Source organism: Phascolarctos cinereus, unplaced genomic scaffold, assembly GCF_003287225.1.
Source record: "Phascolarctos cinereus isolate Bilbo 61053 unplaced genomic scaffold, phaCin_HiC Scaffold_8;HRSCAF=390, whole genome shotgun sequence".
Classification (NCBI taxonomy): domain Eukaryota; kingdom Metazoa; phylum Chordata; class Mammalia; order Diprotodontia; family Phascolarctidae; genus Phascolarctos; species Phascolarctos cinereus.
In genome coordinates this window covers 1358245-1371384 of record NW_027556291.1, presented here as the reverse complement: position 1 = coordinate 1371384, position 13140 = coordinate 1358245, and the positions used below count along the sequence as shown (strand labels likewise).

General features: G+C 47.5%; 1 protein-coding gene across 1 annotated transcript in view; it reads left to right on the top strand.

Annotated features, from left to right (window-relative positions):
• LOC110201042 (uncharacterized) overlaps positions 1-13140 on the top strand; it is a 47660-nt gene that overhangs the window by 33740 nt on the left and 780 nt on the right. The window contains exons 3-9 of the mRNA XM_020976504.2: positions 3765-3923; positions 4262-4351; positions 7299-7410; positions 7502-7573; positions 12166-12237; positions 12588-12659; positions 13008-13079. Coding sequence (XP_020832163.2) covers positions 3765-3923; positions 4262-4351; positions 7299-7410; positions 7502-7573; positions 12166-12237; positions 12588-12659; positions 13008-13079 — 649 coding nt within the window. The remainder of the gene's footprint in view (positions 1-3764; positions 3924-4261; positions 4352-7298; positions 7411-7501; positions 7574-12165; positions 12238-12587; positions 12660-13007; positions 13080-13140) is intronic.

Genomic DNA, 13140 nt, shown 5'->3' with positions numbered 1-13140 from the left:
AGAAGTCAATCCAGAAAGGAAACTAGAAAGGGGATGGAAGGTGGCCTGCCTCGGAAATGGTGGCTGCAAAGATGTAGAGGCCTGGTGCCTGGCAAAACAAGGTCTGCTGTGGCTTCCAGTAATCCTAATACGCCAAGATGCAGTTTCAATGGTCCCTTTTGCTTGTACATTATCCTCATTTCTAGATACATTCCTCCTCACTCCAAAACCTGTCCTCTGGACAAAGAAAAACTGTTAAGCAAAGCCAACCAGCCCATCTATGATGGGCTGTGCCCATAATCCACCCTCACCCCTTGTCATCATTGAGGCCAAGATCTGGTCATTATAATTACATTGTCATTATCAATTTCTTTATTTGCCTGTAGCTGTTTTCCTGGTTCTGCCTTCTTCCCTCATCTTTTCCTACAAATCTTTGCATATTTCTCTGAATTCCTGATGTTTGTGGTGTCTTAGTGACGTTTGATCCTACAAATATATCACAATGTGTTCAGTGTTCTTCTGACGGGCAGCTGCATTTCTCTACTTCTTTGCTACCACATTTGGGGGAAGGATCAGGGAGCAGAATGACGACTGTGCCACCGAAGGAGCAGGAAAATGAGGTGGGCTTGTTCATCCTGGAAAAGAAAAGCCTTAGGGAGAGAAGGGCTCACTTACTTCCAGTACAAGGTCATGGCAAGGAAAGGGCTTTGTGAGAACTGTGAAGCACTAAAGGACCGTGATATCATGATATCAGAAGGGTGTCTAGGCTAGGCAAATGTAATTGATTGTTCTCCGTGGCCCATGGCAGCAGATCTTGGCTGACTCTCTAGTACAAGGAAGGTGGGCTAAGAAAAAGAGCACAGTGGGGGCTCTCCCCCTGCTGACTTCTTGTCTAGTAAGAGCTTCAGAGGGCGGACAACCGTCCAGTCACTACAAGCCGCTTTTATCCACTCCACTCTTCCCTTGCATATGCTGAACTCACCCGTGACTCAAGGTTGAGAAGAGAGAAAGAAGGGCAGATGCTCTGGCAGCTAAGACCTGGGACAGAGCTGGGGAACATCAGCCAGGTTCCCCAGGATTGAGTACTGGCCTTAGAGTCAGGAAGACCTGATTCCAAAACCCCATCTCCCACACTTCCTAGAAGTATGACTTATGAGCAAGTCACTTACTCACTGTATGCCTCCATTTGCCCATTTGTAGAATGGGTCTATAACACCTGCGGTGCTCACTTCATAGGCTCATTGTGAGGTTCAAATGAGAGAAAATACATTAAGTGCTTTGCAAACCATAGAACAGTTGGATAAGGTCCCACGTTCCTTCACAGTTTGTCATGGTAAAAATACTGATTTTTTTTTTCTTTTCCCCAGAGAGCAAGGTGGGAGGGAGGGCTACCTGGAGGGCAGTTTTGCTTAGATAGATGAGCTGAGTGGGAGTAAAGAATTGACGATGATGCCTAGGTTTCAAGCCTGAGCAACTGGGAATATGGTGGAGAATGAGAAGGAACCAAGGAAAAGGGGAGGGATGGAGGAGGTGAGAGATAGAGTGATTTCTGTTGAGTTTAACATAGCTACAGGACAGGCAGTTTTAGATGTCCATTTGGCAGCTGGTATTGTGAGACTGGAGTTCAGGAGAGAGGTTAGATCTGGATAAATAAATTGGAGAATAATTTGCATGGAGATGATCATTAAGCCCATGAGAGCTGGTGAGCTTACCAATAGAGTAAGAGAAAAGAGTAAGGACAGCCTCCTTGGGAAACTCCATGGGTAGTGAACATGATCTGGAAGAGGATCCAACAATGAGACTAAGAAGGAGCGGTCAGAGAAGTAGGAGGAGAACTAGGAGAGAAGAAGGAATCCAGGAGGACAGGGTGATCAGTGAAGATTGGAAAAATGTCATTAGATTTAGCAAGAAAGAAAAAAATTAAATTAACAATTTTTAAAAGATGTAGCAAGAAATCACTGGTAACTTTGGAAGAGCAGTGTCAGTTGAAGAAATAGATTGGAGAAGAGAGAGCTCATGGTAAATAGCCTCCATTTTCTCCATCCATTGGTGAAGTCCTCAGGTGAGAGGGTAGCAAGAGGCACAGTCAGGGTAATGGAGCCAAAAGAAGGGAAGAAGAAAAGGGCCAAGGCTTAGAGCAGCCACTTTGGGAAATGGTATTTCAAGGAAGATGTTTTCCTGGGTAGCCTTGAGAACCCAGTTGAGATTTGATGACAGGAATTTGTAATGGGTCCAAAAGTCATTCCATTTTATAGGAACTTAAATTAATAAACACATTTCAATATAAAAAGAACAAAAAGAACAAGAAGAGTTGTGCATGAAACCGTGAACTTCTGATACCTGGTTTGATTTTTAAAAGTGTATGTCACTTTGAGGAGGGAAGAAAGCCATAACAACATTTCCCCATTTTTGTCTCCTCTTCAACTGCTTTCTTTTCTTCTGGTTTTAAAAAAACCAATTACATTGAAGCTTGCTCTTTCTTTCTTTCTCTCTCTCTCTCTCTCTCTCTGTCTCTTTATTACTACCCACTAACTCATCCCCCATAGAAATATTCTCTTGTAATAGGTATAATAAAGGAAAATAAATCAACACTTGGACTACGTCTGAAATTGCATACCCCATTCTGCACCTGTAGCTTCATCAGCAGTCATGATTGGTCACTGGATTGATCAGAGCTCTATAAACTTTAAATTTGGTTTCCTTTGCATTATTGCGGTTATTGTGAAAATTGTTCTTCCAATTCTTCTCATTTCCCTCCTATCCATTCATACAAGTGTTCTAAAGTTTCTCTGAATCAAATTTTTTTTTTGAGACTAAGTCTCCATATTTCACCCAGGCTGAAAGTGCAGTGACCACTCATAAGCCCAGTCCCATTAGTGGTCAGAACAGAGATTCAACCTGCACTGTTTTTCCTGACGTGGATTGGTTCACCACTCCTTAGACATTTGGTGGTACCTCTCTCCAAATTAGGGCTGGACTTGGATACCTGATTGGCTTAATATATCATTTCTTATGGTGCAATAATATTAAATTACATTCATATAATACAACCTTTCAGCCATCCTCCAATTGATGAGCACTCCCTTAATTTCTAGTTCTTTGCCAGTACAAATAGATATTTATAAGTAAATATATATAATATATACATATTTCTATACATCTGTGTCTTTTTCCTCTTTCTTTGATTTCTTTGGGATGTATACCAAGTAGTAGTATCAGTGTTTCAAAGGGTAGGCAAACTGACTTTTGGGGCCTACTTCCAAATTGCTTTCCAGAACAGTTGGACCAATTCACAGTTCCACCAACACTACGTTACTGTGCCTGCTTTCCCACAGTCCCGTCAGCATTCGCCATTTCACTCTTGTGCCATCTTTGTCAATCCAGTGGGTGTGAGGTAGAACCTTAGGATTGTTTGAATTTGCATTTCTCTAATTATTAGTGATTTGGAACATATACTCATAAGGTTGTTGACACCTTGCTTTTCTTCTTTTGAAAACTGCCTGTTTATATCCTTTGTGGGATATAAACGTCTTCCTTCATCATTCAGCAGCTCAAAAATATGAGTGGAAGTGCTAGGCCCTCACCACCACTGGAAGAACACATGAAGCAAAATGACCCCTGGTAAGGGACGCCCTCTGAGGTTCCTGCCTATTCTTAGCTTCTACAGGAATACAATATAAACAAAAGGCACCTGAATGACTCTAAGTTGGGCACTTTGGGTAATGGGGTGAAAGGGGGTCCCAAACATACTCTGACCCCACCTTCCTCAACTCTTTTTTCCCCAGAGTGTCTTCTGATCCTTGGCCTCATTGGGAGCAGCAGCAGCCACCAGGCCTGTCCCCTGGGTCAGTTCCCTTGTGGTAATACTACCATCTGCCTTCCTCAGCTCCTTCACTGCAATGGCCGTCAAGACTGTGCCAATGGGGCTGATGAAGAAAACTGTGGTGAGCCTTGCCCTTTCCCATGCTCAGGCCTCCTCCTCCTCAGCGTGGCAGGGGGTCCAAAAGTGGCTGGCCCCTCTCGGGCTTTCTGGTAGCTTCTAAACCCAAGCTCCTGCCTGGAAGTCTTATTAGCTCAGGCTATCTTCTGCTTTGTCCTCTGGGAGTTGAGAAGAGGAAGGAACAAGAGAGGAACATTCTTCACTGCCACTTGCCTTGCCCTCCTGCTTCCCTCAGAGGGCCTCAGTTTCCTTATCATCCCCATGCAGTCTTTGGGGTGCATTTGGCTGATTTGAGTGATGGTCCTGCTTACATGTCTTCTTCCTTCCCTTTGGTCCTTCCAGTGGACAGAAGTGGGTGGCCACACCTCTTGGACCTGCTTCAGAGAACAAAGGGAGGTCGAATGAGGACTGAAGAGAGACTACAGGAGTGCAGTAAGTATCTGCCAGGCAAGGAATCGGGGCTTGGTGCTCCCCTCTCTGAAGCTGAGTCTACCCTCCCCCTCCCTTCACTGCATTACCCACACAGCCCCAAGGCATCGAGTGCCAGGCTTGGAGTTAGGGAGACCTGGCTGCAAGCCCCACCTGCCACATATCAGTTGTGTGACCCTGGGCAAGTCTCTAAGACTGGCAGGAACCTGCACTTCCCCCATCCCAATGAAATCACAGGCTGGAGCAAATTAATATAATGATAATACTACTACCAAATAACTCCCTATCAAGACTAGCCTGGCCAGGCTACGTGTAGAATATCGAGTTCCATTCTAAAAACCACAATGACAAACTGGGATGTTAAGGGATTGGAAACTTCCTTCTATGAGGAGTTCTATCAGGAGTTCAAGGGACTCCTGAATCTGGAGTCTAGACCCTGTGTGGCCATAGGCAAGACATCAAAGCTCTCTGGGCCACAGCGTCCTCCTTTGTAAACTGAGGGCAGTGGACCCTTCCAACTCTAAAGTCTATGATCCTGTAAATCGGGGATAGTTAATCTAAGAAAGAGAAGCCTTATGGGGGATATGGAAAGCGTCCTCAAGTATCTGAAAAGCTAGCACATGGTAAGGACATTATACTTTCATGTGGCTTCAGAATGGAGTCAAACCAAGAGGAAAGGTCCAGTAGCTGGCACAGTGCCTGGCACATAGTAGTGCCTGGGTCTGATTGTTTGATTACAGGAGTGCAGATAAATATTGGCATAACACAATGAAAGATGGAACTGTCCCAAAGTAGGATGTATTAGAAGGTAGTGAGATCCCCATGACTGAAGGCCTCTAAGTAGAAATTGGATCTCATAGAAAGGACTCATGATGTCTCAGGCAGGAGCTGAGAGGCTGCCTCTCAGGCCCTCCCAACTCTGAGATCTTAGGTTGGGGGATGGGCACCATTATCTGCCTGTGATCCTCTGTGTCAGAAGCAATGCCTCAGTGCCTCTTCTCCATGGGAGGCCCCAGAAAGGGTTCCCAGGTGGCCTTTGTACAGCCCTTTTTATCAGATCTTCATTATCTCCTAATTGCCTGGTCTTTTTCTACATTTCTTTTGTTAAAGGGGCATTATTTGTTTAATGAATGCAGGCTGTGTGTCTCAGGGGATCTTAAGGCTGCGCTGACATCCCTCCTGTGCTTTTGCTCTATGTCTGTGCTTTCTGACCCTCCTCCCTCCCTCATCACCCCCAGCCCTGCCCTGAGTTGGCCCTGATTCCTGTGCCACCTCATTGTGAAGGCTAGGGCTCCTCTCCGTGCCCAAGGTTCTCTGGTATTCCCTCCACTTACTTTCTGCCATCCCGGGTCATTGCTGAAGCTTCCCTCCCCTTTGTCTCCTGTTTCCAGGATAGAGATAATGTGATAAGATGAAATAAGAAGTGTAACAGGTCCTACATAAATGTTATTATGATTATGATTATTGGTGATATAACAACTTGCATTTCTGTAGCACTCGAAAGTGGACAGAGGACTTTCTCCACAAAAGCCCTATGATGTAGAGAATGGCAGGATTATTCTCATTCTTCAGATGAGGAAACTGAGTCTAAAAGAGGTTAAGTAGTTTGCCCAAGATCACATCGTTGTGACTGTTTCTAGTCCCCAAGCCTCTCTGATATAATGCAGAGCTTTTCTCTCTTATTCCGGCTCACTTCAGGGTCGTCAGCTATTCTACCATCTACTACGGAGGCTGCTGTTAGGAAGCCTCTCCCTTGCAGGTTTCACTTAGTTCTTTCTCCTCGTAGCGTGAAGGTGACGCTGGGCTCTTGAAGCTCATGGGAGCAAAGAACAAATGTTGTCAGGTCCTACACAATGGGAGAGGCTCTGAGTGCGAGCCCAACAACATGCTATGGAGCTTGTGTCCAAAGACCAGGAAAGGAGTCGTTCCTACAAGGGAATGAATGTTTGTGTGTAGACATGGGAATCTGCGTCAGAGTCCAAAGAGACTTCAGAGGCTTCACCCTCAAAAACACAGCCAGCCACTGGCTACCCAGGACAGACATTTCACAAGTTATGTGCAAGGTGTTGTCCTTGGGGATATACAAATATGAAAACAATAGCCTGCCTTCAAAAAGCTTACAATCTAATTAAATGTAAGATAAGCCATACAAAATACTGAGTATAGAGTGAGAAGACTGAGGTTCAGATTCAAACTCTGCTGCTTAGCACCTCTGTTTCCTTCTCGGTAGCATGAAAGGATTACAACAGGTGGGCATGAGAGCACAGATGTACTTCAAGATCGCAGATTTGCACTTTTCCCCATGTATTCTTTCACTCCTACATGCCATAGGAGACCATTCTCATGGACCACACACACATACACACACACACACACACACACACACACACTCACTCACGTACTCCATGAATGGGTCCTTCCTCCTTGGCCCCTGTGCCATGGCCTCTCCATGCTACCAGAAGATCTGAGTGGAGCTTCTATTAAAAACAGTCAAAGAGAGGAGAGAGGCCGGGGAGGGGGGGGTGTCACATGCAAAAGGCCAGGGATTCAGTAGGCAAAGACTTATGGGGTGGTTCTCTTCAGAGCTGAGCTCCCATGAACTCCACCCTACAGATGGTTCTCATCTGTGTATTGCTTTAATATATACCAAGTACTTAACAGCAAACAGAAGTGGGAGGTGAATTTATGCCCATTTTACAGAGGCCAAAACTGGAATTCAGAGAGAGATGCAACTTTCTCACAGTCACACAGTGAGTCTGTGTCAGAGATGTTTTAAACTCAACTTCCATGGCTATAGATGCCAAATTCTTGCCCCAGCCCCACACAGACCCACGGGCATTCTTTCAGGAAGTAAGGGAGATGGGTAAAACATACAAAATCCCTCCCCAGCTGTCTGCCTTCTGAAGCTTCTCTCCTTGAGCCCCTGGGCCCTCTGCTCTCTCATTCCCAGGACTGGAGTTCTACCCCAAGGGATGCAAGTGCTGGGGGCACACAGTTGACTGCATGGCTCAAGGGTTGAGCGGAGTACCCATGGATTCTGACAAGAACAACGTGTCCCTTCTGTGAGTTCCAAGCCTGGCATTGGGAGGGTAGAGATCTAGATGACCCAAGCTGGATGGGCAGGTCTGGACCCTTTTGTCTCCTCCTCTCCAGGAACCTCCAACACAATCGAATCCACCAGCTTCAGGACAAGCAGTTCATTGGCTTCCAGAGCCTGGAGGGGCTGTGAGTACAGCCTGGAAGCTTTGCCTTTCCCCTTGGCTGCCCCCTCAGCCCTTGCTGAGCCATCTTTCTCAGCCTTCTATTACTATTAGGGCCAGCAGAGGGTACTTCTCTTCCCACCCCTGTGCTGGGTTCTTCCCTGTGTGGAATTCTGGGGGTGGGGGGTGGGGGTGGCTGTGCCTTTGCGTGCACCTGGGTGGTTGGCCATGTCTGACACTGCGCCCAGGCTTCTGGCCTGCACACCTGCTCCCCCTCACCCTAGCGCCGATAGGACCTCTACCTTGGTGGGGGTGAAGCTGGAGCTAGGGGTCAGAGAGTACAGGGGTGTAGGGGAGGGCAGGCTCTCTGGCCCTTCACCATTTTGCTGCCCGTGGCCATGGCTCCCTCCGTCCCCCTGGTCAACCCAAGGGGCCTGTCTCCCTAAACCCCCTCCCTCTTGGAGCTTGAAGAAACTACCCCAAAAGAGAGCTCTCCCCTTGTGGACCTGGAGCTTTGGCAGGGATGATGGCAGCTGTTCTTTCAGGATACTCAGCCAGTCTTCAGTGGGCATTTTGACTAAGTCAAGTGAATGAGCATTCGCCAAGGTCAGAGCCTGTACTAAGCTCTGCGAATGCAAATGAAAGCCTGAAAAGGAGGCAGTCTGAGCCCTGAAGGAGCTTACCATCTAATAGAGGAAGACAACACATCAAAGGGGCTTGGTGGGGAGGCAGAGGCAGGAGCAAGGGCAGAGCCCAGAGAGCAATGAAGAAATGAGTGTGGCTGCCCTGGGCTCCTTCCTCCAAATGGAGGTCTGAGAGGAACTGACTCGTCAGAGGCAGCGGCCGAAGGCATCTTCAAGGATGAGGAAGCTGTTAAATCATGGCGAAGATAAAGTTCAGAGTCAAGAGTGGAGCCTAGAGATAATGAAGGACCAAGAATAGATTGGGTACTGGGGGGGGGCATGGCAAGTAGAAAGGGGGGTTCTGATTGGAAGGCCACTGGGAACAGGTGATCTTTATCTGAGAGAAAAGAAGCTTGGTGGTGGTGGCAGCGGCAGGGTGGGTGTGGGGGGCGGGGAGGAACACATGCGTGCTGTCTCCATACATGCAGAGCATCACCATGTGGAGGGGGGCATTGGCTTGTCTTCTTGGGCCCAGAAGGCAAAGCATGGGTGGATGGTACAGAGAGGCTGATATTGGCTTAGCTGGAAAAAAACTTGCATTGGAAGAAGAGTTCTCCAAAGCGGGCTGCCTTGGGAGCTAATGAGATCCTCATTATTCTGGGTCTGAGGAGACTGGGTGCTCCCTTGCCAGGGATAGTGCAGAAGCAATTCCTGTTCAAGTGGGTGTAGACGCCTCTAGTGGCCCATCTACCTCAAAGAGTTGGTGAACCTTCCCCATGCCTAGAACTCGAGCAGAGGCCAGATGACTGCATAGTGGCTCTGGTGTAAAGGAGCTTCTTCTGGTGTCGGGTAGACTGGGTAAAGTCCCTGGGGATTCTGGGCTGAGAGGTTTGAAATTGAGACGACTATGTACCTCACAGCCTCAATGGATCTCTTCAGTGTGGCCATGCCTTCCACCAGTGCAGGTCACGCCTCCCCCTTGGCTTCCTGTCTGTGATTTACGTCCATGCATTCTCACAAAGCCTCCCAAAAAGCTCTTCCTAACTTGACCGAGGCCTTTGAAGCTCTTTTGGATATCACCGTTGGTTGGGCTGCCCATCTCATATTCTTTGCTCTTCTCATCTGACCTAACCCCTTCCTTTCCTAATGATTCATTTCCTGGATGACATCTTCCATGCCATTCATGGCACACAAGTCATCTTTGGGAAGATGTGAGGAGCCTCATTACATGCCCCCAGCCCCACTGCCATGGTCTCTCACTACCTACAGTCTGGATTCTTGACAGTGGTGATATTTACAGCCACATGACCTCCCTAGGAGAAGTTTGGGCTCACTGCAGTTCTGTACAGTTTCTCAACCCCAACTTCTGGTCCCACTCTGGGCATCCATAGTGATACTGGGGAACCCTTGACTCATAACACGGCTGCCTCCCTATTGCATGTTGTCCAATCATTGTTGAGCAAAGTCAACTCTGAGACCACAACTATCAAGAAATCTTGTGTCAACTAACCATCTACATCGGAGACCCCTGTGGAGGAGGCTGCTTCCTGCTCTACCCAAACCAAATGTGGCTTTGAGGTCAGGAAACGGAAAACTCACTAGGATCTTGGAGCCTCAATCAATAGTATGACTATCAAGATGTGGTTGGCTAGAGACATTTTTCTTTTTTACAAAAGCCTGGCTGTTGCCTTCGTATAATTGCCTTGAAGATAACCTAGTAGGAAGATCAGGTGGAGACCACTTTCCAAACAATTTTCTAGAAACAAAAAAGTGGCACAGAGTTCAGTGGCCAGTACCTTCTCAGGCATCCTTTTGTCATTAGTCTATCAGTGATTGTTTCCATTCCTTTAACATCTCTCCCTCTTTGACAGATCCTGAAAACTGATTCTGGAGCGCCTTCCAAATTGTGCTGCATGAAGTGTGATTTCTTCTGTGGTTTCTTGGTCACTCTCCCCCATTCTAGGTGACTTCATCTTTTTAAGTGCTATTTCCCCTTCCTCGTGAGCATCAATCAGTGAGGTCTGAGAGTCCAAATGTGGCGTCTTCACTGCCATTGATGAGGAGAATCCATTTCTGTAAAATATTTCACTGGGTTTTCATCTTTTCAGATTCATCGACAAATGCTTCATTACGTGACTTAGTTGGGTTTCCTAACAAGCTTTCTATAGGCTCCTTTTCCCTCCACTGCTTTTTGCCATTCTGTGAATCTTCCACTTTCCTTGGCTTCCACATCTCTTAATGAGTAGACAAAATCTTTGCTGATGTAATTTCTATTCACTTATTTGGTGTAAAGAGGGGCCATAATCAGGGTCAACATCTTTACTTTTATCAGTTTTCCCTTTTTCAGAGTGGAAACCATTGCAATTGCCTCATCTTTTTCATTTGGGAGCGATTTGCCCTTTGCCCCAACTAATCCATAAGTCTGTCGATAGAAAGGTGCTTCTGATACAACTCCCCATCCACAATCAGCCATTCTCTGTTATAGCCGGTATGCTATTCAGGGCTCAGCCCATCTGGCAACTTCAAGCTCTTCTTGAAGAGAGCGTCTGCTTGTGCGGCTCTAAGTCTTCTGAGTTGTCTACGAGCTTTGGCATCTTTCATTTCCAAATCCTAAGCCGTGTTTCCCAATCTTCTTTTCTCTTTTCCCACGTGACTGTCTTTGTGTGAAGATCCCCAGGCACCAAGGGGGTATATGTTGATTCAGTTTGGAGGACTTAGTCAAATCCTTCCTAGATTTCCTCCACTTTTCCATGCACAGTTATCTTCATTGTGCTCATCTTCCTCAGCCTCCTCATGAGTACTACAGGATGAGATCTATAACTAAGGGTCCTCTGGCCATTGGGTCCCTAATGAAATCAACTCCTTTGTTTCTCTTCTTTGGAGCATCCTTCCATTTGGCAGCATCTGCTTATCTGTTTTTCTGGCTCCTGGTTCATATCTAGTGAGAAATGTCAATACGGCCGCGCTTCAGTTCCTCTGCTAGTATTTCAACGTGATGGCCGTTGAAGAGAGATCTCCCAGTCCGAAGACCAGATGTTGATGCTTTGCGCATAATGCTAAGAATGACACCATTTTTAGAGTCTCTTCCTCTTTTTCCACCCCCGGATTTGTGGTCATTTTATATTTTTCTTTATCTTTTTGCTTTCACGACATCTCTTATATGCATCCCATATTGTCGCCTCTCCCCTAGACTATTTCAGCAACCTCCTGGTTGGTCTCCCAGCCCCATTCTACATCCTCCTAAAACCCAGGTGTCACCGTGTCGCTCTCCTTCTCAATAAACTCCAATGGTTCCCTAGTGGTTCCAGAATCAAATAGAATATCCTCTGTTTGGCTTTCAAAGCCCTTCCCAACCTACATTTTCTGTCTTATTCCACCCTCCTCCTCTCTGTGTACTCTACAGTTCAGTGACACTAGCCCCCGGCTGTTCTTTGCATACCACCCTCCATCTCCCAACTCTGAGCATTATCCCAGGCTGTCCCCCAGGCCTCCAGTGCTCTCCCTCCTCAGCTCTGCTTCCTGGTCCCCTTTAATGCTGATTGCGCTCCACTTTATCTATATCTACAGCTAGTTGCTTGCATATTGCTCTCCCTTTAGAACATGAGCTTTGTCAGGGCAGGGACTGGTTTTGCCTTCCTTGTCATAGGGCTTGGTACATAGTACGTACTTACTCAATGCTTATTGACTTCACTACCTGGGAAGGCCACACTCATCTGGGTCCCTGAAGTAGGGAGCACTGGACCTGCCCTATGTGGGCACCAACCTTAGAAGCCATTGAGTCCAAACCCCCTTATTATACAGATGAGATAGCTAAGGCACAAAAATGGTAAGTGACTCTCCTAAAGTCACACAGTCAGAGAGGCAGGATTTGAACTCAGGTTCTCCGATTCTAAAGCCAGTCCTCACTCTGTTGTACTGCCTCTGAGCCTGGGCTGCCCTGGGGTGGAGCAAAGGATCCGCAGACAGCTCTCAGCCCCTTTCTTTTGTCCCCCAGCTTCCTGCAGAACAACGAGCTCCATTCCATAGCCCCCGGGGCATTTACTGGCTTAGCTGAGCTAAGAAAGCTGTGAGTAGTCCCTCCTTGGATGGGGGAAATGGGTGGTGGACGAGAGAGAGCCATGTACCTAGGCATATGCATAGGGCACAAGAGAAGAGAGTGTGCTGGGGGGAGGGGGCAGAGAGACAGAGAAGGGGCCAAGGACTGGACCATACCAGACTGAGAAAGCTGTGAGTGTCCCTTCTCTGGTTGGGAAATGAGGTTTGGACCCCCGGCACAATGGGAGCCCAGTTTGGCTTTCTCCCTATGGCTATCATCACTGGCCCCAGCCTGGGCACTGAAGGCCAGGAGGAGGGAAGGGGGGGGGTCCTGGCTGGGGCCTTGCCCTTAACTAAGACCCTGTCTCTCCCTGGCCTCAGCTTCCTGAGTCACAATCGGATCCACTCCCTGGCTCCAAGACTCTTCCAGGACCTCTGCCACCTGGAATGGCTGTGAGTTACCAGAGGGAAGGGCAGGAGAACCTGGGGGTCAGGAGGCAATCAACTGGGGGAAGCAGAGACAACCAAGTTGGGCTTAGCTCTTGCTGAGCGCAGCTGACCATGGTAGAGGGGAGGATGGGATAGTACTTGGGTTCCCATCTCCATTTTGAATTTGCTGTCAATTCCAGAAGGGGTCTTCTCTGAAACTTGGGTGTACCCAATGCACAGATGCCAGCCAGCCACAGGTCCTTGTGTGAAGGTGGGAAAAAAGCCCCACTGGTTAGGGAATATGGTACCTGTCTCCTCTTGCCTACTGGGCTGGGTCCCTGGTACCTCCCTTTGCCTTCTGTCTCTCTCTAGGATGCTGGACAACAACCAGATCACCGAGTTGCCACCTGACACCTTCCTGGGACTGAAGTCTCTGTACTTTCTGTGAGTCCTAGTCATGACCCCCTTGAGGTGCTAGAGCACCCTGGGGAGCACAGACACTGTT